Source organism: Rhododendron vialii, chromosome 13a (assembly GCF_030253575.1).
Source record: "Rhododendron vialii isolate Sample 1 chromosome 13a, ASM3025357v1".
Lineage (NCBI taxonomy): Eukaryota > Viridiplantae > Streptophyta > Magnoliopsida > Ericales > Ericaceae > Rhododendron > Rhododendron vialii.
This window is the reverse complement of record NC_080569.1, coordinates 33,442,021-33,469,201: the sequence shown is the minus strand read 5'-3', so window position 1 is coordinate 33,469,201 and position 27,181 is coordinate 33,442,021. Positions and strand designations below refer to the sequence as shown.

Here is a 27,181-nt window from a genome sequence, read left to right as displayed (position 1 = left end):
TATCTTCCCCGCTGCTATGTCAGTTGGAAAATGAACCCGGGTTTTTTTTGTGTGTGTGGCGGTTTTCAAACCATTTTCCTTTTTCTTGGTAAATTATCCGCAAACTTGCAATGCAAACACTCTAGTCTTGGACTGCATCTAACAAGTTGGTCTTTTTTCACATGATAGTGTGTACATGTAAAGCTTCAAATACGAATTCTACGAAAATGTCTGAGAACGACTAAAGTCTCGTGTTGAAAAAAGACGAAGTACTTTGTTAAGCTTTTCTGCTAAAATGATGAGTTGAATTACGTTCTAAAGAAGCGGTGAACAAATGGCTAGGACTGGGGTTTTTTAGGGTGCAACAGGAAGTCAAAAGAAACAGATCATAAAACTGAAAGAACTAAGGGAGTGATCCCCTTTCAAAAGCCACTCCAGCCGCATACGCTGCAAGCATTCCTGGAACCTCGTCTCGAGGAATAATGCATGGGGTCGACACATGTGGTCGGTAGGAGTGTACGTAGCATTGTTGTAGTGTATGATTGATTGTTCTTGCACTCTTCACCATGGTTCTATGTGGGGAGTTAGGTGGTGGACCTTCCTTGATTAGGGATGCTGCAATTTGTGAATCAGTCTCCACTTGAACATCTTTCATGTCATGCCAATAATGATTTGCAGTCCGTTGTAGATCTCCCACAAATTGCTCGGGAATCTCATCATCTGTTAGGCGGGCCAACCAACCCTTTAACAGGCCGTATGGAGTATAGCCAAGCGGTAAGGCATCGGATTTTGGTACAGGCATGTAAAGGTACAAATCTTTTTACTCCAGATTATGAACACCCGATTGGATTTGTCAAGAACGAGCTGACGACTATGGAACAGGGAAATTAGCAGTGCAGCCCATGAGCCCAGCTTGTAGCAAGCCAGTTTTTTTTTTTTTTTTTGATCGGCTGTAGCAAGCCAGTTGACTTGAACCTACTTTCCTAATAGAGAAAAGGGAAAGAGAGGGCAGAAAGCAATTCCTCTCCCTCTAACTAGCTTTGGGCTTTCTCATCCCTCCAATTTTCTCCCTGTGAAGGTAAAATGGGAGCAGGGATGCTCTTTACGTGTGCTCTGCTTCAAAACTTGTGCAATTCTTGAGTCTTCTGTAAAATCCCATCATCCAATATCCTCGTTCTTCATGGTCACGTCCCCCACAGTTGAGAGTTGGGAGGTTCCGGATTTGAGTTGATAGACTTGATACTCTTTGTAATAATTCTAGTCACCAGTGCAATCTCTGGCCAAATGACCTTTCGAATTTCGGGATGTCATTTTTCTAAGCTTATTTTTGGCCTTTAGCAAAATTTTTAACTTCTTGACAATGTTTAATATTAAAAAATTTATGGATTATTTTTTAGATTTTTGTGGGATCCGAAATGAGTCCAATCACATTTTTCCTTGCATGGTTCCCTGCAAAATCTTCTTTGCGATTAGAATTTTAGAATTTCCGAAAATAGTATAAGTCATGACAGGGAGACATGCAGGTAGGCAGACAAATAGACATACAATGAGACAATTAACTATTATTTTTTTTACTAAAACTACGGGCATTGCCTTTGTAGTTTTGATAAACTAATTATCCAATTTATAGTCACTCATGGTGTTACTCTATTAGAGTTACTAGGTGACAATGTCTTATAGTAAGAATTCTACTAGCATATACTATCTTCTTATTTTAGTGAAATTCTAATTGCAAAAGTACATTATAGGAGTATCTAACCGTTAACGTTCATGAAAATTAAAATTGTCTCGTGACAAAAAGTACTATGGTCGAATTTCAGAAAGAATAGTCACAATATTCGATGAGACTCTGTTGAATCTTTCTTAAAAGGAATATGAACCGTCAAAATTTTAGTTCTTATTAAGCACGAAAATAAAACCACTTACGTACACTACACTAGCTAATGAAAATGTTGAATTTTGTTAAAGTTTTAGCCAACCTAGAGGTCAGGTCACAATAGTATATCGAAGAGTATTATTTAATTACCTTAAAATAGATTAATTTCAATTTCAATTTTGAGAGAGAGAGAGAGAGAGAGAGAGAGAGAGAGAGTGTGGTAAGTTGAGAGTGTGTGTGGTAAGTTGTAACCCTAGTTGAATGGACCTAATTCAGATGTTTTTTTTTTTTGGCTTCGTGATGGCATCAAATGATCGAGAGCAACTATTCCTCGGATCCATAATCAACGTATTTAGTTCTAAGTTTTTTTTGGTGATTTAGAGCTTTTAAATTTAAATCATTTAATTGCCAGATCATAACCACCTTTACCCTTGAAATATTTACTGTTTTCTATGTTAGTAATAATTAATAAAACACAAAAGTGCCATGTGAAAGTATAGATAGACTATTATTAAAACCAAAGTTTGTCACATTAACATCACCCCTATTTCATCCATAACCAAACTTACGTTGAGTTTGGACTAAATTAATTATTCTTAAAGACAATTTGGTAGTAAGTGATTTTTTTTAGTGATATTTAGTTTAGTTTTTTTTTTTTTTTTTGAAATTGCAAAATTTTCTTCAAATTTTTCGTAATTGATCATTGGTCTAGAGACGAGAGGAATCATTAATCATTGGTCTAGATGAGAGGAATCAGAAAGTAAAAAAATTATCGACCTAAGTTGAAAAAAGTTCAGATTAGATGACCCTAAAGATACTAATTAAAAGACAGTTATTTTAAACTTTTTGTCTTCAGTGAACTTTTGTTTCTTTGCTTTTCGTCTTAGTTTTTTTTCTTTTAGATTTATCTCGTAAAGACGAATAACTAATCCAAAAAATTTAATGCAAATTCAACAAAAATTAAAAAAAACACGTACTAAAATACTGAAATGAAAATTTAGTGGCTAGAGGTTTAATGTTAAATCACTGCCAGATTCTCTTTTGCCAGATCACACACACCTTAATTTCTATGATGGATAGAAATTAGGATATTATGGGGTTAGCAGACTCACATAAATGTGAAGAGTTTGTTAGTTGCGTGGTGCACAATGAAGTTCACACATAATCATTTAATTGGCCGTCAATTGAAAAGTGACTATTATGGTTTACAAATCTTGAATTATTTGTTTTGTTTTTATTAGTAAAGAAAACAATTATAACGTGCTAGAACTTTTCTTCATCTATTTCGTTTTCTAGTTTGGATTTTAAGTTCTGTTTTCAAAGAACACAATAACGTACGACATACATATCCACACCGTAGTAGGTCCAAATGATCTTGTCATTGTGGAAACAATTTTTTCTACTATATATTATATATAGCTAATTCATAGTAGCGAGGAGCCAATTGGATATTGGACCAATCTATAGTATGTTCCTGTTGAAATTAAAGGCTTTCCGAACGTAGGACCTGGGCGCTTAGGGACAACAACATTCTGAAGTATGGCCAACATAGGGCCAGGGGGTCACATTTATTTCATAGACGACAAGAAACAACAATTAAAGAAAGAAATCTATTCAGAAAATTTCACATAGGAGAGAAACAATGTTGATGTTTATAGTTTGGGAAAAAAATTATATTGCTATCGTTTACAAAATATGATAATTTCTTGCCAAAATTCCATTGTATTTTTGACAAGAGACTAGATAATTCGAATATATGGAAATTAAGCTTTATCGTTTTTAAATATGTGTGGGGAAATTATATGTTGGCATAATTTGGTATCCAATGAATTACCCCTAAAAAATCGGTGATCTGATTAATTAGATCATATATAAGGGCTAAAATTGAAAATCCAGCTATGGATTATCTCAGCATACCCAAATAAGGTGCAAATGCTTTCCCTTTTCTGCGCATGCACTCCATTGCAGCCCTATACTACTCAGGTATAAATACCCTTCTCTCACCCTCTTCAACTTATATTGCTTGTGCTCTACCGACTAATAGCTTTTGCATATCTAAGAACTAAGAAGTAAGTCTCTCTCTCTCTCTCTCTCTCTCTCTCTCTCTCTCACACACACACACACACACTTGCTTGTTGGTAGAGAAGTGCATGGGGTTTGTATAAAAGTATTAAGTATAGCTAGTTATGAAAAGCATATATATAAGTGGGGTTGATCTTCATGCATGGCTTCAACAAAACAATGGCAATGTACGTTTTCAGGATTTTTTTTTGTTTTTCTTTTGATCAGAGGGATTTGTGTTTCTAGCTAAAACACCGAAACACATGTAGGTACACACCTCGGGCACGGTTGTCGATCTTAAACTTTTTTATACTCAAATTTATTTTTAGTAAAAAAGATTAAAATTCTTTTCTACATATTAGTGTTCTCAGTTTGTCTCGACAAGAGAAGAATTCAAAAAGTTTAAAGGGTAATGACTAAATTTGGAAACTGCTATTTTAATCATTCTTGATTTTAATAAAGGCAAAAATAAGCTGAAAATTTTGGCTTATTTGAACTCTCTTTAGATTTGGTTTATGTATAGTTTTTGGATTCTTCTTGTCTAGAAGAACAAGAAAAGGTTTCAACAAAATCAAAAAATTCACAAAAGATGAATTACAACATGGGAAATGAACTAAAAAATAAATAAAAATTTAGAAGAAACCAAATAGGTAGAGGCTAACTCTCTCTTCCATGCAATAGCTTTGTCCCATAGACAATTGTTTTGATCTCACTATAGTAGCTTGTGTGCCCCTTTTTTATCTTTACCCTATTTCACTCATTTATCAGGAAAATGAACTTAGTATCTTCCATAGGTATAAAGACAGTAATTTCAGGAGCCAGGTACTGGCTCTTGCTCAAGAAGACATTCCTATTTAGAAATAGAACGAATCCTATGACTGAGAGACTCAACGTCACTCTTTTAAAACAACAACTTGGAGACAGATAGGTGGACAGCCTGGCAAAATAAACAATAAACATCCGTACGTAGGAATAATGTTATTACCAAAGGTCACTCTAAACTTTAAATACATTCCATTTTTGCTGCAGTATTAGTTGTGAATAATTTCAAATTATCTTGGTGCGGCGCCGTAAAGTGTTTTATTCTATTTTTCAACAAGGTTAATTAATACCACCCTAATGACGTACAATTTTCAATTTTATACGTTGCATGTATATGTCGTCAGCCTCAAGTAAAATCCTACATGGTCGTCTTCATAGCAAGCCTTGTGTACATATATGTTTACACCTATATGTGCTTTGGTTTGAATTATACTAGCAGAATGCTCGTGCCAAATAGACTCCTACCAATAGTATTATGTTTACCCTTACTTCTTGTATATATCGACTATCGTCAACCGACTTGCAATAGTGATTCGGTTTTGGTAGGAAACATAGTGATTATATACAGTGTCAAAACAATGAGGGGAGAGAGGTACGTACTAGCTAGATTTGGGAAAGAAAGTCATTTCATTGGGTTTTTTTTTTTTCCGAATCGGAAAAAAACAAATTATTCATTTTTTAAACTCTGAACACGCGTGACTACAACCTTTCGTACAAAACAATTGGTCGATGGTAGCTAGTGGTTGTTCTCATTTGTATTGCTTGAAAATCGATCCACTCTGCTTTATTATTTAGATGTGATATAATTCATTTATTTTTTATTTTTGCATGTTGATATAAAACTTTTTTTCCCCTTCTTTCTAGCAGATTAATTACTGTTAATCCTCACTCCCACCAAAGAAAATGGAGGGTTCAGGTTTTTTCAGGTTTCAAAACAGATTATCATCAACATGGAGTTATAATAACAATGATGCTAGTGCTGATCATGAGGTTGATCTCACCCTGAGATTAGGGTTACCTGAGGAAAACCAAGAAGCTCCTACTCAAGTGGTCATACCCCAAAACTTCTCCAACAATATCAACACACCTAGATTTCACCACCAGGTATATTTGCGAATTGACAACAAAAGTATATGGTAGTATTCTGTATGTACATATATATTGCTATTCGCTAGATTTGGAGACAACACGGGATTGTGTGTATATACAAACGTTGTCCCCATTTAACTTTATCGACTGACAAAAAAATGCTCTTGGATGAGATTCTCTTCAGTCCGCTTCATTGGGCTCGTCACTGTTTCAGCCGATAATCTGAGCCACACATGCTATGAATTCCATATTAAGCTAATTACGTGCGACGTTCACTTCCTAACATGTAAGAAATAACAAGACAAGGAATTTATACAATATATGGTAGAGAAATAGTAAGTTAGTGGCATGGTGAATAAGAATTGAACCGTCGACCCTAAGTGAACTTAGCCAACCACCCAAAGGTAACCCACAAGACCAGACATTGAACATAAGGTAAGGTAGGAATATAAATATCATCAAGGCCTTACACACACACACACACACACTCTCTCTCTCTCTCTCAATGATATTTATACACAGTTGCTTGCCGCTCTCAACCGGTTATTGCCGTTTTACACACTCACATATATATAGGGGCATGTTTGCTTTACCATTATTATTTTCTATTTGAACAGGGTATGGAGAATAGTGGGATACTGCAAAATGCAGGAGAAGGACTTGAGAGAAATGGGTTTTCCAGAAAGTTGATCAACCACAGGCCATGGCCATTGCCAGTATTGAATATGCTAAGCAACAATTGGAATAGTATTTCTCGTAATTCTGTGATGCTGCAGCAGCAGCGGAAATGTAAAATATGTCAAAAGACTGACACTCCTCTGTGGAGGAAAGGACCAGATGGACCAAAAGTAAGTTCCTTCATCATTTCACTATTTCGATCTATTTCAGATTGAGTTTAAATTCTTTCCACCTTAGGTGGAAACTATGGGGTTTCCACCACTCATTGCGGATCCCATCGTGTGATTTTTTCAGGAATTTGAACCGCTCATCTTGTAGGGTCCGCAGAGTAGTATGTTGACTCAAAAAATCATGTTTATCGAATATCAATAGGTGCATCAAAAATTAAATTTTAGTTTATAAAATAGACGGTCATAGATTGTTTAACTTTAAACTTATCTACCGTTGATTTTGTAAAACAAAATTCAATTTTTTATATAACTTTCCATGTTTGATAAAGTTGGTTTTTTGTGAAAATATACTACTCTGCGAACTCTACAAGATGAACGATTCAGATTGCTAAAAAAAATACACGACGGGGCCCACAATTGGTGGTGGTGAAAAACCCATGATTTCCACCTAAGGTGGATAGAATTTATACTCTTTCAGATTTACTGCAAGAATAATAATGTGTCTACATTTAGAAATTGTGCAAACATCAATATATGTAACTTTATCATTCCTGATGTCTAAGGCCTCAGACTTAGCGAAGAGTCTGCTTTCTCCTAGGTCTCTAGATAATTTGAAACCTCATGAGTGTTAAAAACTCTTATAGAGTTAGTCCATCAGTTCATCCGGGGTCTTGCCCTATTTTTAATTTGGACCTTAGCTAGTAGACGACGGGATTGGTACTCCAGAGATTGGGTGAGACATCTATAGCCAAAAAATAAACAAGGGTCAGGCTAAAAACTGTGTACCATGTGGTGGTTACCGGAAAAATAGTGTTAAAAGATTTAGAACTTTGATATGTTTTTCACGTGAATCACATCAACCGTTTAAATAGTGGTAAAAGATTTAGAATCCCAGGAGTGAAATGGGTAATCTCACTAAATAATATTTGGGATCTTTCCACTCATTGCGAATTAATTTTGAAATGTATATAAAGTTTCTATACAAGTATCTTGTTCTTGTAATTCTCATGATATATATGTGAATGCGATTCTCTTACCATTGGCATAAAGCAGATACACTAGTCCTTACATGTACCAATGCGCTGTCCGTCGACGTCACATATATAGTTATAAACATTCTTTATAAACAGTAATTCCACTCGCTATTGGTCTGTTTATTTTTCTTCTTATGTATGTCAGCATGTGTATAAAAAATCATAGTTATTACAAAAAATAAAAGAGTATTGATATTAAAATTGGAGTACGTAGCTTGTTTGACATTATATGAATATTATCTTTCACCTACTGAGCGGTGATTAACACTAACATAAGCTTGTCACAATATGTTTCTGTAACATTTAATAGGGATCCTTTTTTAATATATATATATATATATATATTATTTTTATGCAGACTTTATGCAATGGATGTGGACTGCGGTATGCAAGAGAGATAAAAAGGCACTCGTGAAGAGAGAGAAGCAAATTCGGCGACTTCAATTTTAATGGAGCAAATAAATTTCTTGATATCAATATTCTAGTGATGGGGGACAAGATTTTCTTTAATTTCTTCCTTATGCTTGCGATTTGGGTCAGGACTTTTTCTATTTATTTCTTTGGTTATAAATTCATGATCACTCCACCTGATCAACTAATGTTATGTTATTTTCTATTTGAAGTCATTTGTATTGAGTAAAATTTCATATTACCATATGCCAATTTGTTTCCTGCGATATATATTTTGAAGCTCAACCTCTTTGATCGATCATCATAAGAGTATCTCTAGCGGTACGTTGAAGTAAAAATGGCAATGCCAAAAATAGGATTGGACACTTTAGAGAATGTCAGAGAGAAAGGCAATAAAGCACCTCGATCGATTTTAGAAAATGTCGAAATGCCATATATTTCTTCGCCAGGACACATGGCTGGTCCTGATTTTTTGGAGTTTAAAGCGAAAATTAAAGATGGACTCATTTTGCTAGAATATTATAGAAGGTACCAAATGGAAGGGGCCTCCAAAATTCATTGTAAATCTTTTGAGGCCTAAAACGGCGAGCTTTAACTTAAGACCGACTGTGATTTAATAGTGTATAAACACCACTTAATTAGGCCCTATTTCTACTAACAAAAAATACTAAAAATTTAACGCATTTTACCATCTCGTTTTCACTTATAAAAAAGTTTCAATATTTTACCATCTTGTTTCCACTAACAAAAAAGTCGTCAACAAAAATTGTTTTTGTTACGTAACTCTACTCACAAACCTATCAACAGCTTATTCATTACCGGAAATAACTTGATATTTCTCAACAACTTATTCACTACCGAAAATTCCTAACAACTTCTCAACCACAACTAAAAATTTACAAATTTTTCACTACCGGAAACACCCTTTAAAACATTGGGCTTTTTTTGGGCTGAACGAGGCCCAATAACTGTTAGCAAGAAAATAGTCCAACAGCGCTAGATCTCACCTTCGTTAAGTAGAAGCTACCATCACCCCACGTGTCACGTGAAATTATCAAATCAAATCTAAGCCTCGATATAGTAATTATCAACCGCATTTAATTCTCCTCTTCAAATCCGCGCTTATTTCTTTCTCTCTCTCCTTTCTTCCTCTCCACTGCTTCCCGTTCGCCTCCCGCTAACCCTAGTTCCTCTCCCCCATCCACATCTCCAGGGTTTTACCTTCTAGGGTTTCGATCCCTTCTCTCTCTCTCTCTCTCTCTCTTTCCTCGTCTTATTCTCTCTCTCTCTCTCTCTCACGTTAATTTCTGTGGTGCGATGGATTTCGGAGCTGCTCGAAAGAGAGGCAGGCCAGACGCTGCCTTCAATGGCAATGGCGGTTTCAAGAAACCTAAGCGAGGTTCGAATTTTATTCTTCCTTTTACTACTCTCTATATGTTGTATCTACGACTTGAGTACGAAACGGCTCATAGTATCGGACGTCATTGTGTAACACAATTGCATTAACTTGACGGCATTATCTTGAATCTATTGATTAGGTTTTTTGTTTGAAGGGCAATATGATTGGGAATAGGTTTTTTGTTGGAAGGATAACATTCTTATTGAGATTTTATTGCACTGGTAAGAATTTTCTCGGTAAAAAGGTCATTCTTGAATAATATTGGCCGTTGGTGGTGTTTAATTATTGTTGGTCCCCTAGGATTAGTTGAGTTGCGCATAAGCTGGCCCAGACACCTAAGTTATCGGAAAAAAGTATAATGTGAACGACACAGTTTGAAGAATCAAGATCCCTGCTAAAAAAAAGTTTGTTGATGGGGGGTTTTGTTTGTAACTTTGTTGTTATAGCGAAGTGGATATATTTGTATTTTTAATAATGTAGAGCTTGGTTTACAATCTGGGACGTAAGGCTCGGTTCGGTTTGGTTAGAGCTTGGTTTACAATGGTAAAAGACTTGGTTTATCGGTATTGTGGAAATTTTCAAGATTAATAACTTACTGGAATTTTAACTGAGAGAATATAATTAATGTTGTGCAACAGAAATGGAGTCCTTTCCAACTGGTATAGGAAGCAAATCGAAGCCATGCACAAAATTTTTCAGGTTCAAATCCTAACCTATCTAAGATAAATACTTCAATGCAATTCTTATATACTGTTATTCTTCATGTCAATCGGAAGATAAAATGCTTTATACAATTGCACATAATTAATGTGATCCGGACTAATGAATTGGATGTCTAAAGCTGTGATACAGGTCATACAATCCATTTAATCATGGTAATGAGGACTATTGAACAGAACTGGTTGATCTACCAAAGACTATTGTATTAATATACTTGCTGGGCTATATATAGTCCAAAAGAAGCTGAACGAGAAGCAAAATTACTTTCTGGGATGTTCATAGTCCGAAAGAAGCAGAATGGGATGGAAATTTTCATTTATAATTGATTATAAGCAATTTAAACCCTTTAATAGACACTAAAATTGTGCAGGTTATTTGCTTCTTATTATCTCTACCCTTATTGCATCTGCAAAGAAGTCTGAATGAAATTAGTGAAGCGACTGACAATACAGTTTGAATATGCCACTCATGGGCTGTATCTTTAACATGGAAATGGTTGGAGCTATGCAGCTGTTCTTAATCACATATTGGTTCCGAAAACCTTAGTCTTCTTTTTCATTCGACTTTCTATAACTTTTTCTCATTATATTGTTTTTGTTTATCTTTTTACTTTTTATTTACTTGAATCGTAAATGGTCTTTCGTGCTATGGAACAACACTCCAAGGTCTCAAGTTCCAAGCAGATTGATTAGCAATCGTTCTTTGTTTACCTGGATGAAATTATGTTCAACTATATGCATTCAGTTGTTTTGCTGCATTTAAACGGAATCCTTTAATAATTTACGTCAGTATATTTATATATTTTCTTTTACCTTTCTCCTTTAAACTGTTTCTTATCGAATAGCTTGCATGTGACTAAGAAAAGGTAAGATGGATTTGGTACCATTGTATTTATTTATAAGTATGAATGTGAGTTAAAGAACTTATAGGCAATAGGCATTTAGTGTTTTGGAACTTGTTATTTAGGCTGTTTACGCTGGTCAATTGTTATTATCTGTTTACTATTCATGTTTGAGCTTGGTACCAAGTGATAACTGAATCATTTCAACACCCCTACGTCCCTGTAATGTCACTGTTGTCTGTTTGAGTATTGGAGTGCACTATCACTCTATCAGTAGTGGTTGCTACTTGCAGGTTGTTGGACCAAGGTGGGGTGAGCCATGTATCATGTTCCTTTTCCCCATTGGGGAAGTAACCCTTTTCACTTAGTTTAGTTCCTCTACTCGACCTTCTGTCTTATTAAGGAGGTTTACACCTTTATGCTCGTTGACAGTCCCTTTCTCTCTTACGAGCCTTTTGAAACCTTTGGTGGTCTCATGAGGCTAGTCACTGGCCCCTAGTCTCCAATCAAGCAAGTAATAGTGTGCACTCTGTGCTTGGTGAAAGGCCAAAAATAAAGAGTTTTCACCTCCTTGCCTGCTAGCATGAGTCCCTTCTCTCACAAGTGGAGATGTGGGGAATCTGGTTCTTTTCTGCTCGTCCACTTCTCTCTTTTCATCTAAATACCACTTTAATTTGTGACTTTTGCTTTTGTGGTTTCACACAATCTTAGTGGTTAACCTATCTTTCTCCACTACAGTGATTCAAAGTTTAGCCTGCCTGCTTTCTTCCATCCACTTCAATGAATCTTACTGGATTAGTTGGTGTTCAAAATGTTTTCTGGTCTAAAGATCACTGATTTAGTTTTCTATTCAACTTTCTAAAATGCAATTTCTTAAATTAATCTATCAATAATCTGTTGAAAGATGAGAAATGTACCTTGATACATGTGCGAGAAGTTTGTTTTCACCTGTAGATGTTCTTTTAATTTGTTTTGTAAATTATGTAGCATGCTATAATTATTGAAGTCAATATTTTGAATGCATTTCGCGCCCTTGAAGTCAAAATTCATTTTACACCTTTAGTAGAAGTTTGTCGGTTATCAAAATTTTAAGAGAAATGTCTCAATCTTCCAAGAATGTATAAGACTAAAAGTAAATTATTCTCGTGCTTTATTTGTTGCCATTTGGTGAAGCAATGGTTTCATAGGGTATGAGTCATATCTGTTGGACTCAGTGACTACCCTGCCTTTTTTAAAATTTCTGAATACGAAGTTTAAGGCACCTTTCAAAAGTGTTTAGATCGTTGTGTACGAGGTTTCTCGTTTCATTTCTCAATAGCAAAAATTAATTTTCTCAATAGCAGAAATTTATTCTCTTTTATCTTCAATGAAGGATTGGTAAGGGGATTTGGACTCGCAGACATCATTATCATGTTGTTATCTACAAACTATTTGTGATGTATCAATATCACTTTGTTTTGATTTCTTTCAGGCAAGTGAATAGGTTAACATAAATTTTTTTTCCCTAGTTTGACCTTATTTTTTGTGTTCTCGATTTTACAAGTTGCAAAATGAGGACTGAGATTCGTAATTTGATTCTTGATATAGTAACTATTCTGTGTTACCATAAAAAGCTAATACCCTGGCTAATTATTCTTCGCAATGCACATTTTTTATTTTTACTCTCACTGCGCTGCCTCCTTCATTAGCCTAGACTTGCACCCCATGTTCTTGTGCAGGGAACCTACACTTGTGCATGTCACTTGCCTTACTTGAGATGACAAGCTAGGCTTGTTGAGATTACATAGTTGTCACTGTTCAAGTTTGACCTCTTTCTTATTAATGTTTTGACCCATTTTTTATTTTGATCCTGTAATTTCATTTGAAACACTGGTAACCTCGTAGCTCATACAGTTTTGCAATTTGGACCGTCATTCACAAGTGAACATAATCGCCCTTTTATCCCTGTTTCAAGTAGTTTTTGTATCTTCGTCAACTAAACTCTAAACTTGTCATAAAAAATTGAATTCTAATTTGAATCTAGGGCTATAGTCAAATTTGATTCAAGGTAAGGCTATTCCCCCCCTCCCCCTTCCCCCCTTTTGACTATCATCCCATTGTCATAGACTCATAGATCTTGGTCGTAGTTCATTGTTTGTTGTTTGAGCTTTAGTGTCGGTGCTAGCAAGTAGTAACTGGCAGGACACATCTGTCACGTCTATACTCATTAACAACGAGACGAATACGTGTTGTCTTTTAAAGTATCCTAGTTTTCTGATTTTTGGTGTGGTGGTCTTTGATTTGTTCTCATATGGCATTGGCAACTATTATTATCAGCAATTTGATGTTTGATCATCTACTAGTTTATGAGATTGGGTTGTTTTGGTAACGGTAAATGATTGTCGGTCTTAATGAGTCTTTGAACTTTGATATCATATTACTCCAGTTTCAGTGCATCCGTTCCAACTGTTCTGTTTTTTACCTTCATGCAGCACTGCTGGATGCCAGTTTGGTGAGAGCTGCCATTTCTTGCACTACGTTCCTGGTGGCATTAAAGCCGTGACTCAGATGCTGGGCGGCAGCCCGGCTCTTCCATCAGCTGGCAGAAATCCGGCTATCCCACCGCCCTTTTCAGAAGGTTCATCTCCCACAGCTGTAAAAACTCGTATTTGCAACAAATACAACACAGCAGAAGGCTGCAGGTTTGGTGACAAATGCCATTTCGCACATGGCGAGTGGGAACTAGGCAAACGAGGAATTCCATCATCTTTTGAAGATCCTCGTGCCATGGGACCCATGGGAGGTAGGTTTGGTGGTCATGGTCGGATGGAACTTCCGCCAGCAGCACCACCAGCAGCTCTTGGAGCCGCTGCCAGCTTTGGTGCCTCTGCCACTGCTAAGATCAGTGTTGATGCTTCGCTCGCCGGCGGCATAATTGGAAAAGGTGGAGTCAACTCTAAACAAATCTGCCGTGTGACTGGGGCAAAGCTTTCCATTAGGGATCATGAGTCGGATCCAAATTTAAGGAACATTGAGCTGGAAGGAACATTTGATCAGATCAAGCAAGCAAGTGCGATGGTACGTGAGCTTATAGTGAACATTGGTTCAGCCGGTGGGCCACCGCCACCTCCTATGAAGAATGCTGGCGGGCAGGGATTCGGTCCTGCTAGTAGCAACTTCAAGACGAAGCTTTGTGAGAACTTTGCTAATGGGTCTTGTACCTTTGGGGATAGGTGCCACTTTGCTCATGGAGCTGACGAGCTGCGTAAGTCGGGGGTGTAATCTTAATTTTGTTGTTGGCGTTTCTTTGACATTCTCCTTCCTATTTTCTTTAGAACAGGCTCTTGGTATGAGACCTCTAGTTGGATTGTTGTTTTGGTCGTTTTATGAGAGGGTAGACTGAGCTTTTCCTAGTTTTGAATATGAAGGATCTCTGTTTGGATTGTTCTTTTACTGCTATGTTTGGAAGATTAAAAGGACCCTAAATATGCTCCCCCTGACATTTAGGTACTCACATGCTCCTTGTGCCTTAAGTGGTCTTTATGATCCCAATGGTAGGGATCCTTGTGCCTTTAGCTGTTCAGGGGTCAAACGTGCAGAGATGGTTAAAGGACATTGGTTAATTATAATCTCCAGAACTAGTATGAGCTTGGGCGGTCTTTTCACTTATTGTCAATTGGTTTTGAGTTGAATGCTTTTACGGTAAGAACATACACAATTGAAAAACGTGATACCAAAATACTCCAGAAAGCACAATTCGGACCAATGTTGGGCAGTATAACGGGTATTTACCTGCGGTAGTGTTTGATATATGAGCATCCTGCCACCGTAGACCCAGCAAAATGGGAGTTGAACAGATGGTATTTCCGTATGTATTTAGTTCATGATCAAAGACTAGTCAGTATTTGGATCAAAAAAAAAAAAAAGACTAGTCACTATCTCTATGCGGGATGAGCAGCCTGCCACCGTAGACCCAGCAAAACAGGAGTCGAACAGATGGTGTTTCCGTACATATTTAGTTCATGATCAAAGACTGCTACTGCAAGCAAGTTCGACATTAGAATCTCCTATTGTGTGCTAAAATACCTGCCAAAGGCGTTTTAACAATACCTCTCTAAAGTTTATCTCCTTCACCAAGTTCTTGTCAACACTAACGCTATTGACACAATTACTTATGCACCAAACACATATTCACATTGGATAAGGGACCTACACATTGTGCAATGTGTGTCGGTTTCCTATCCAATGTGAGTGTTTGCAAAATGTTGGTTTACCTATGTCTCTAGCATTTTTCTCTTGTCCAACTACGCACCAAAACTCTCTGTCTCCCCCCTAATAGGACCTACTATTTCATTTCGCACGATATCAAATACTTCTTCCATCTCTTGATAAATTTTTTTTTTTTTTACTTCATCTCATTCTCTATTCGACATTTTTATCTTTTTGATGTCCCAAATTGTTCGTCCATTTTCGAAAATCAAAGTATAAATATCTCTGTGTTTCCCATTTTGTCCTTCTTTCAAGAATCAAAATGACAAACCTAATTTGAATGGAAGGGTATATTTCTTGGGAAGTTTAAAACTTTTTAAAGTTCAATGGTTGTGTCCCTTATTACTAGCACCCCATGTTTTGACATTTTAGAGAAAATGCTTCAGAACAAAATTATACCATTTTACCAAAAGTTCAATATCGTGCTTACATTAAATCACTAACCCACACTAGACTAGCATTTTCGTTTCTAATGACTTGAAGGCCCATTCTTCTATCGGCCCTGCCTTCGAATAACAGGCTTGGATTCTTTTTGGTTGATGGGAGAATCCATGCCAACACAATGCGAGAAAGGTTGCACATGTCAAGCTTGGTTTCTTTTAGTTGTTTGAAGGACACGCGCAGTCCGAACAATGTGAGAAAGTCGGAACTAGAATTTTAGATAGTGAGAGATCAACTACTTAAAATCGAATAAGGTGGCCGGGGGTCAAATGTGCTTGGAAATGGAGAGAATTTAGGCCCTCTAGTGAGATTTCAAATGATGCTGATCGAGAAACATTAATTCAATTGAGTGAGGTTTGTTGACCTCGACAGTATCATGAACCGTAATGTAATGAGGCTTGGACATGTGATACAGTATTTACTTATGCACCAGTCGATACTGTTTGATATTGGCCAATATATGTTACACCGGTACCACAATATAAAACCTTGGTGTCAGTATAACTCCAATAATGTACTAACAAAATATTACATATCTCCCGAGATTTGAATTCTCTTTTTCTTGGTGTTCTAGTAATACTCTTCGTGTATTCCAATTCTTGTTGATGTGATGATCTCTCAATAGACTTAGCTATGAAGCACAAGTAGCCTTGAAAAGTTGCATTATGTTCGATAATTTTGACAAGAAGAACTGCAATGACTAGTTAGATAACCAACCTCTCCTATATGAAAAAGTTATCAAATGTTTCTCGCGCATGAGAGAACCCACGCAAACGTGCAGCTTTAAAGAAGGATTCACAGTGCGTCACTGCAAAAGGGTTTGTCATTTCTTCCTTATTTCCTGAAGCCTCTAAACCATCCAAGAGACACTTCTATCTACGACTGATAAACAAACCAAGTTACTCGAATTCGTTCATTAAAAGCTCGTTGAAGATCAGTTTTTGTGACGTAATCAAATCACTTAACTGAGAACTCATTAAACCAGATAAGAACTCTGCATATATGGCAACCTTATTATCATTCAAATCCAACCATGAAAAGAGAATGCATAATTCTAAAACCTGATTATTCCAAAAAAGCAAGTTCAAACTCTACTCAGCATTCCTTCATCTGCATCTCCATCATTCTGAATTCCCACCTTGCTGTTTTCCTCCACATTGATACACTTGTACCATTTAGCACAATAGACATACACCACTAAATCAGCTGCAGTCAGCACCGCGATAAGAAAGTAAAACCGGTCCATGTGTCCCCTATTCAGATCCTCCGGTATCCAACCGGGACTACCCCCTCTTGCCGTTACTGACATGACCATATTCACAAGCATGCTACTAACGTAATTCCCTAGAGAAATCGATGCCATGCAAAGCGAGCTACCAAAACTCTTTATCCCATCGGGCGCTTGCCCATTAAAGAACTCCAACTGGCCTATGTACATGAAAACCTCCGATGCCCCCACGAGCACGTACTGTGGGATTTGCCAAAATATGCTTAGAGAGCTGGAATTTTTACCGGGGATCGCATGCTTAAGCCTTGCTAGTTCTGTGACTCCGGCTGCAACCATAGCTAGCATTCCAATGACAAGTCCGATTCCCATTCGTTGAAGTTCGGTTAAGCCCTTGGGGTTTCCGCTGAGTCTGCCGGCTAGTGGGACCAGGATTTGGCGGTAAATGCCGGTGAAGATGAGGACGCTGCAGATGTCGAAAGCGGACATGCTTGCTGCAGGGAGATGGAAGTTGGTAGTTCCAATGTGGGAGTTCATCACTGCACCTTGCTCAACGAAGAGGGAAGCCATTTGGGTGAAGATGACCGAGTATATGATGGTGCAGAGCCAAATGGGGAGCATTTTTATGATGCATTTGGCTTCTTCGACTTGAGTTATAGTGCAGAGTCTCCATGGGTTTATCGGGCCGATCTGATCCTCCTCTGTGGAGGTTGCTGCCTTGTCCAAACACCTGAACATGTCCAAGGAAACACAAGCATCAAATAAACCATTCTATTTCTTAATTCGATGCACTTCTCGTCGATAAAAAGAAATGAAATAATTTATATGTACAATCAAAGAAAAAATAAGTAGAAAACAGGAAGTCATCAGATATTTGAATACTCACCCAAATTCACTGCTGTGAAGAATCTTCCTGCTCCCTTTAATCGCGGACTCCGACCCTTCCACCTCATACAACTGACACTCATCAGCCGGAACCACATGCCATTTCCTAGCAGCCGCAACAAACACCTGAGCGACGCGTGGCAAAGGGTTGCCACACGGTTTAATGTACCGATATCCAGGTGATCCTAACAGAAAAGACACGAGGGCTATAACGGCAGATCCTGTGGATAACCAGAACCCCATTGTCCATTTCCCATTGTCTTCATAATAGACCAAGAAAGTGTTTGAAAAGAGAGACCCCACGTTTAGTGCAAAGTAGAAGTAGCAGAAGAAAGCTGCTTTGGAACTCCTCTCTTTGGGATTTGCCTCGTCGAATTGGTCAGATCCGAAGGTCGCTATGGTGGGTTGATGCCCCCCGTATCCAAAGGCCACTAAGTAGGTAGCCAAGTAAAATAAGGCAGTGCCGATCAAAGAAACGGGCATGCAAACTTGTTCCCCATCGCCACAACCTTCAGGCTTGATCAAGAAAAGCCAAGACGCCAGAGATAATAGAACCAAACCCTGATCAAAGTACATAAGTTTGTTAGCAATTCTACGATATCAGAAGCCGAATGAACATTGTTGAAAGCAATGCAGATTATTGAATCTGGTACTTAGAATAACTACCGATACGAAGATTAGTTGAAAAATGGCACAGGTGAGGTAACGGCCCCAGTAGGAATCGCTTAGGAATGCTCCAACCAGTGAGAACAAGTAGACAGTTCCGGTCCACTTGCTGACATTATTGGCTGCACTGGCATTGTCTTGTCCGAGGACTCGTGTTAAGAATAAGACCAAGTTCACACCAACACCGAAAAAAGCTAGTGTTGCTAGGCCTTGATTTGCTGCACCAGGTGACAGGAGAATAAAATTCTGTTACTGAAAACACACTCCAATAGCAACTTCTCAACCTTAAAAAACAAAAGATAAAAATCAAAGAGGAATTTAGTTCTAGAATAAAGGATGAATGCAAGTGACTCACCTAGCAATACCATTGCAGAGTTCCAGCCTCCCGTGCTCTTTCTCTTAATGCAGTCACCAATGCTAAGGGATCTGATCGTCTTCTGCCTATTGTCGCCATAGTTTATGGGGTTGCCATTGTCTGCTCCAGTCTGTTTCAAGAATCAAATCGTCGCTAAGAACCTTGAAAAAGTTTTTAATTCTAATGCATACAACTTTCTTAACAATTCCACAGTTTCTTTATACAAAACTGCTGATTATACAAGAACAAGACATCTCCTAATCAAATACTTGATAATACAAGTCTGATGTGCATCAATAGGACATCCCAAGAAAACAACCCCATATTTCAGAACCTTTTTCTTTTAGTCATCAGAGAAAGGATCCGAATAATGTACAAGGCACCAAGATGTTGTCATTTCTAGTTGATTTGTAAACTGTAAGGAATCCCCTAGGAAAATAAATTATGATCAGAACTATAAATGACCAGAAAAGGCACAGGTACATGTTCATATCATAGATTTTAGTCCCAGCAGTCCTTTAACAGAACATTTGGCACACTCTTTTGACAATGGAGACCTAAGGAGACTACTAACTGGGTAGTCCAAATCAGCCACACTTCGTGGTCCCCAATCCGGCAATATAATGTTGAATTTTATCGTAGTAATCGGATAGTCCAAAATCATTGTGAAAAAAATTTCTTTTCATGTTTGATTTTAAAGGTTAATATTGTTAGTTTCCCAACCTTTGGCGCAATCTTTTTGGAGGCATTAACTGAGTCCATTGGATCCAAATGAGGTTTCCTCTGCAATTTAAGAAGCAAAACATAGCAGTTAGTTATGAAATGGTTACAAAGCTATAGCATCTCATCATACAATTTTCTAAGCACATGAAAATATTTTGAAGGCCATGCTTGTCATATACAAGACACATACAACAACGAAGGCATAATAGAAAAGTTTAGCATTACAGAAGTGGACCGTGAAGTTAAAGTCCACGATATGTACTTGTACTCCCAAAAAACTAGAGAACACAAGTAATGCTTCCAAAGAAGAAACTCACTGGGAAAAATAAGGAAGGAAACCAGAAAACCGGTGCTGAAAGAATGTTGGAAGGGAGAAGATAGAGAAAATTGTGTGCGAGGGAGGTGAATATATAGGAAAATCATACAAAGAGAAGGGGACGCAGGGTCATTGTCAAAATTATCTTTACTGACGTAAGCACAAATATTCATCGCAGAAAATAGAAAATACTTGTGGAAGGAACGAAGGGGAGGCTTGTAAGCTAGAGTATGAGCCACGAATTGGGTCGTCGATACATTCAATAGCTCTGAGTGGGAATTGATTACCATCTGAAAATGATATCCTCCCATGCTTAACTGTTTTTCTTCCCCAAGTTTTGGGTAATTACTGAATAGTTGTTCTCAATCTTGCTTTCGGATTATAAATTTCATGACTTACAAGTACGCATGTCACAAACCATCATGTGCAGGCATGAACTGTTTTGTAGGAATATGCCAAAATAGAAGTATTTCGTATATTCTTTGTTGCCCTCTTCATTATTATCCTATCTGCGTAATCGCAAAACATTTTTTTTTGATCTAGAATACTTCACATTTTGTTGTATTCCATTTTCTTGTAACTTCAAATTTCACTTGTATATAAAACAAAGTCACGCAACATATTTCATCTTTTGTTCTATCTCAATGTTTCTTCAGCTTTTCTTCTAGCAGAGGAAGAAGAACAAGTTTACTTCAATGGCTCAATTTTCAGCATAAATGCTTTCGGCATGAAAAAAACAAAAAACAAAAGCATGACAAATTCATTCATCAAGATACTGTGCTGACAACCGTATGTAAGTTTACGTCTCCTAAAGTTTTTGGCAAACATTCGCATCTTTTGTTTTCGGCATCTTCATAAGATTACCCTTACCCTTACTTACACAGTATGGACCAATGACTGCCCAAAATAGCACCGGAAAACTCTGACTTCGCATGCTAATCTATCATCAAACGATTATCTATTGATGAAGAGTCAGCATCTTCTTCAATTGGTTTTGTGCAAGTTATCAAGGGTTGCTATCAACCAACAAAAAGAGAACGCAATTGCAAATTTACAACCATTTAGTGCACCATCCACACGTTCAACGACACTGTGTTGACATGTATACATGCACCTAAAGACAAAAGATGTAGACTGTATTCAAATGTACAGAATACCACAGGCCACAAGTTTGCTAAACTTCTTGATGCTTGTAAGAGATCTTCTTGTTGATCGTTTATCAAACTTATATACCTCTTTTCCTATCTCATAGAGATAAATTATCTACTCACAAGCTGCAATAAGCACTGATAAAGGTCAATTAATAAACCAGTAATCAGAGTGATTGCTTTGCAGTAATTCTTCATTTTTGTCTCTTTATAAGGCCTGTCACTGATTTAGAGATGGTTAATCCATACGGAAAAACACTTGCCAAGTAGATAAAAAGTACAATTCTCGGTTCTTTCATTTGAACAACCAAAAGACCAACTTTCAAAGGAGGATATGCACTTGACTATATAGGGTGTCTGAAACCGAAGGAGGAGGTAGGGGATCTATCAGTTAGCTTAGACTCTTGAGACAAAAAATGGAAAACATGGTCCTATCCTATGCATTCCCGAAATCGAAATATGAACAGATCAAGGCCAATCATAAAATGCAAGTGATAAAAAAACTACTAAATGTCAACAACAAAGATATTCTAATACAAGAAAGACATCACATATCACATATACTTAAGAAAGGGACAAGGTGGGCTCATGTGCATAGCCAAGAATACAAAAATGTGCAAACAATTTCCTACTAAGGTTGAAGGGCTTTCGGCACTCTGCCCTTAATGATTTTATAAGGCGCAATTTGTTACCGGACAAGTTGAATTATATACTAGCAATGTGCCCCCTGAGCAGAGATTTCTGAAAAATGCATATTTCTGTACAGATTTCAATTTTAAGAATTGCAAAAGCTCCATTGTAACAGAACAGTTAAATCAGTAGAAAAAAGGTAGCAGCACAGCATGATACTAGTCAACACCCTTATTTCTATACAGTTGTCACAATAAAATTGCCATTTCTCACATTGAAAACAATCAAGCCAATAACTTGGCCAATAGTCTGTATTTGTATTTTCTTTATTTGCTTGTTTTGTATGTTTGGTTGGTATCTCAACAACTTTTGGGTCCTTTGTGGCAAATGATTGTTGAGAGCTAGGGTGCCAACCTGGTTGGAACGTCAGTTTCTCCTTGAAGTGATGCCGTACACTTTGGATCCTTTTAATCGTTGTAACATTGTTTCAACGATTAATAAAATTCTTTTTGCCAAAAAAAAAAAATAAAGCCAATAACCATTACACAAGCACATTGAGGAGCAATGGCACACACACAAGCGCACACACATAAATAAATGTAGTGAAAATTGCGCAAAACAATCAATTCTTTATTTTTCTTTTGTGACCAATTACTGCTATCTTTGCATGTGAAACACAAACAAGGTGGGCTACGGTTTCCAACCTCTGAAGGGACTGCTCAGTGGTAGTCAGATTCGGAATGAAGCCCGATTCCGGTGATGGCAAAGAACGAGTATCGATAAGTGGCAATGCAGACCTGAAGATCACTGGACTCACCACCGGGACGCTGGAAAATCCGGCGAAACCTTTTGTCATTTATGTCTAAAACACTAGTAAACTCCACTACACAAAACCAACTTCTCTCTTCTTCCTCAATGTTCAAAGCAATGGTTATAGACCTCACTCCACACCACAGAAAGAGAAGAAGATCATGCAGGCATGCATTAATCTTCTGCACTTGCAGACTAAGTACAGATTATATGTGTATTACACACGATTATTTAAGGGTGTTCAGCCATTAACGATAATCTTATCAGGATTTAAGGAACTGATTCCTGATAAAGATCCAGTTTTTTCTTTCCACGACGGTTTGAACGTTTCAAATTTCAACTTCCAATTGCCTCAGGAAAAAACCAAATCCAATGCTGAGGTGGACTAGCCTCATGGTTGACACGTGGCCTTAATTACTAGCCTTTGAACTTGGCTAACATAATCCGGACGTAGGGGTGTGCACGGGTCGGGTTCGGCCCCGACCCCAACCGGTCGGTTATCGTTTTTTTGGGACCCGAACCCGAACCGAAGGAGGGGGGGATAACCGTCCGCGTAACCGATTTTTTTTGGTCGGGTCGGGTAAGAAAAAACAGCACCCCGAGCCCCGAACAAAAAACTGATTTTTTTGAAAAAGTGTACCCATACCCGACCGAATCACATGTTCGGCCCCGCCCGAAACCCTTCGGGTCTGGTCGTTGGGGCTCGGGTTTTTTGCACACCCCTAATCCGGACACATGCGGCGCCACTGTAGGTAGTGTAGTGTGTTCTCATCGATTGATTAGAACCATTTAATTTGTAAAATTCGTTGAGTAAAACAGGAAAAAATCTTAAATTTATCGGATGCGAGTAGTACTCCCTTTGATCGATCAAACAACATTTCTTATAGAGAAACGGATAGTCCGGACAACATATTTTGATCATGTGACTATTGATGTCGAATTATCTTGATCTTTAGCAAACTTTACAACCTGAATAATACAGATCACAACCATGAGATTTGGGTGGATTCCACCCACGTGCACTCCATTCCCATAGTGCATGACCCTTGTCCAGAGTGGGAGCAGGCCCTCAAGTCATATTACTTATTGAGGTAACATATAATACTCGTCTCATTTTATTTGTTCATTTTTTTATGTCTTTGTCATTTTTTAATTACTTATATTTTTCAAACTACAATGTTTTTCATAATTTTAAAAATTTTGAATTATAGAATTAATTGAGAACTATGAAAAAATATCCCTAGCTATTACATATTTTTGAAGATTTATATTGAGAGATATAAGTAATTATAAATTGACATAAACCTCAAAAATAGATAAATAAATTGGTACGGAGGGAATAAATTCATTAGATCAGATATCGAGTTATAAAAAATTACTCTCTCCGTCCTAATTTAATAGTTTATTTTGGGAGTTTGTGTAACTTTTCAATTGATTATATCTTGTAAGTAATTTATAATATTTTATGTGATTTTAAAAACATTGTATTATAGAACTAATCGAGATCTATCAAACAAGATTCATATTTGATATATATATAATTCATAACCACTTTAAAGATATAATTAATTTTTTATTCAATTAAAATAAAATTAAAAATTATTAAATTGAGACGAAGAAAATATATATGACAAAACCCCATCCCTCGATTCTTGCAACTTGCAGGTGTGAGTGTGCATGACACAGACCCGTAAAAATGTTATGGCCTTGGCCTTAATTCATCATATTCCACGAAGAGTAAGTCTACAGTTACCGATCGGGATTTCCCGATCGGCATCCCGACGCCCTGCCAGGAACGCTCCGGCCACTAGACGGCCGATCCGATCCGTCCAATAATTCTAAAAAAAAAACCGAGTGAGCTTGCGCTAGAATAAATGGCATCCGACGTGTGTAAGTGGCCGATCCAAGTACTCCATTTTTGTGTTTGGATCGGCCAAAAAAGGAGTGCTTGGATCGGCCATTTACACATGTCGGATGGCATTTATTCTCACGCGAGCCCACTCGGTTTTTTTTATAGAATTATTGAACGGATCGGATCGGCCATCCGGTGGCTGGAGAGTGCCCGACGGGGCCTCGGGATTCCGATCGGGATTTCCCGATTGGTAACCGTAGACTTTCTGTTCCAGGAAAGAACTTGGATGAGTCAATGAATGGATTGAGGCAGATCAAAAAAAAAAAAAAAAATGAATGGATTGAGAGAGAGAGAGAGAGAGCAAATAGTACATGCACAAACTGCATGAAAAGCCATGCTAGGTTAGGTAGACCATCATTGCTATATTCTGAAGCCTACATGTGTAGTTTTTGGTGGAGTTTTATAGCATGATTATTTTATCAATTTTGTCATCATGATTAGATGGTTAGGGACGAAGATTTTCTGATTCATAGCCAGTCATATATATATGAGCCCTATTCTCTTTTGTTTATCCAAATGTTCAGCTTTGAATTTGGGATGTGACAAATACTGTAAACCTTTTTTTTTTCTCGGTAAATACTGTACTAAACTTTACTTGTAAAAATATTATCCATATATAGTGTTTTTCTAATCACTTGGGTTGTCTTTTTTTCTGCTAGTAAAATGTTCGGTTAAGCCATAATTACTGTTCGTGAGAATAGACCGTCACCACCTAGGTAGACGTTAGTGAGAGCACAAATTTCCCAATCACATGTCCACTTGCACGACTCGAAACCGAGCCATGCCTGTGGAAAGAGAGAGGTCCAACCAACGAGGCTACCACCTTCGGTGGTCACGTGGGTTGTTTTAGCCAACCAAAACTCGTCACTCCCAAAGCAAACTACAATCGAGTCTAGTCGAATTTCAAGGAGTGAATCAATTGGTACAGACACTTAATCGTGTACCCATTTGTGGAAAAAGGAATAATATAAGTGGAGCATATTTGATTTCGTATTTCATTATGGAATGGTCTGTTTTCTCACACTGTTTCTCCTCCCAATCAAATCACACATCTGAGAAATGTCATTTTCAAGAGGAATTATAAAAAGCTAGATTTTCTCCCACTATTTTTTTTGGGGTTTGTATGGAGCATTTTTTTTTTTTTCAATTTTGGTTCATGTTTTTAGACTTTTCTGATTACTCTTATTCGAGATGAAAAAAATGGTGTAAAAATTTGACACAAATCTTATAAAAATTAAGAGAAAGCAATAATAAAAAGACCGTCAAAAAGCTCCTGAATATTTTTAGTTACGCGAAACTCACCCTAAAAACACGAGAAATTATTCAGAACAGCAGCTTGACCAACTGTATTATTTAATTATTTTTCATCAAAGTTTTTACTTTTATCAGAGGCAGGTGTATGTGAGGGAGGACTTATGAAGGGACCTATTATAATAAGTGAACTTGAATTTAAGGAAAGCAAATTAAGAAAGTTTGATAAGCACAGGTCCATATTACGCTGTGTATGTCACTGATGTTGAAAATCAAACCTAAAAAGGGTCATTTTCGAATGAGACATACTCGCCAGTGAAACGGAGTGTACGTAGTTGACTCCTTCTTTACACTGTCATGCATGAAGGAAGGATTTGAGGCCCCCTCCCAAAAAAAAAAAACATGAGACATACTCATTGTGTAGGGCATAAATTCACTGTTGATATTGTTTGTTGCATAAGCTAAGGTGGGGGATTGTAGAATTGTGGAAAGTGGATCAATGGAAATCTTCGTAACATTTTTTTTTTTGAAACGGCAAAAATTTATCAAAAAACTTGATAGAGTACATCAAGTGGAGGAAGAGGGGAGGGGAATCCAACCAAAGGTTGAACAACACCTAAAGAGCCGAAGCCCGAGAAACGGGTCAAGCCCGTAACAGCCATGGGTCTAAAATACCCATATCAAACAAGTAAAAACATATAATGACAAAGGCTTATAAGCCCAGATAAAAAAATTACAGCTCAACACCAAAGGGCCAAAAATCCAGCCTAAACCCCAAATCAAACCCTAATCCACAACAGATCAGACCGTCATAGAGTCGTTAGTTAGAGACCTCACCTTTTATCCGTTTTTGTAGTAAGGTGTCTGAAGAGCTTTACATGCAATGTCATATTCACTTCTAATAATTCATGACTATCCCGTCACTGGCTACCGCTTTCTTTCCTACTGGACCGGAGGCGGCCGAGAATGTTATGTCAAAAGGACCAACGACGATGAAAGAGGCCTGGATTAAGTGGCCATCTCTCTCTCTCTCTCTCTCTCTCTCTCTCTCTCTCTCTCTCTCTCTCTCTCTCTCTCTCTCTCCAGCTTTTATTCATTTTAACCATTTCGTCCTAAGAATGGAGGTCATCATAAGACTGGTCCAAGCAAGCGCAGGGCTTGTAAGCGAAATCAAAGTTCAAGGATGTTGATGATGTTCAAAGTTTTTCGGGCCTTCGTTGTAAAGCTCAAATAAGTCGCATTCCCTTTGTTGGCAATTTCGCTCATTTTGTTCAAAATGTTTTGTTTAAAATTTTTCTAAAAAATTTAGCTCAATCAAATATCAGTAAAGATTTTTACGAAATATATAATTTTGCTTCATAATTCAGCGATTCGATCATCTTGGTGGGATCCGTGACTGATCCCATATGCCAGCACCAGCCTCTCTATAGACCCATATTCTTTCTGTATCTTTTTGTCAGTTTTTTCCGAAAAATGGGAAAATTTTACTGA

The 27,181-nt window shown here is 37.4% G+C and overlaps 2 protein-coding genes across 2 annotated transcripts; one reads left to right on the top strand and one right to left on the bottom strand.

Moving 5' to 3' along the window:
- Nucleotides 1-9,207: 9,207 nt before the first annotated feature.
- LOC131313559 (zinc finger CCCH domain-containing protein 14-like) lies at nt 9,208-14,512 on the top strand. Its single transcript, XM_058341932.1, has 3 exons — nt 9,208-9,519; nt 10,158-10,218; nt 13,552-14,512. The coding sequence occupies exons 1-3, from the start codon at nt 9,438-9,440 to the stop codon at nt 14,339-14,341; spliced, it is 933 nt and encodes a 310-aa protein (XP_058197915.1). The 5' UTR covers nt 9,208-9,437; the 3' UTR covers nt 14,342-14,512.
- A 2,229-nt stretch (nt 14,513-16,741) lies between these two features.
- Nucleotides 16,742-19,996, bottom strand: LOC131313188 (protein NRT1/ PTR FAMILY 7.1-like). Its single transcript, XM_058341356.1, has 6 exons — nt 19,941-19,996; nt 19,624-19,683; nt 18,901-19,030; nt 18,546-18,763; nt 17,881-18,440; nt 16,742-17,724 (listed from the first exon to the last, which is right to left on the bottom strand). Exons 2-6 carry the CDS (start codon nt 19,660-19,662, stop codon nt 16,854-16,856), a joined length of 1,818 nt encoding a protein of 605 aa, XP_058197339.1. The 5' UTR covers nt 19,663-19,683; nt 19,941-19,996; the 3' UTR covers nt 16,742-16,853.
- Nucleotides 19,997-27,181: the final 7,185 nt, after the last annotated feature.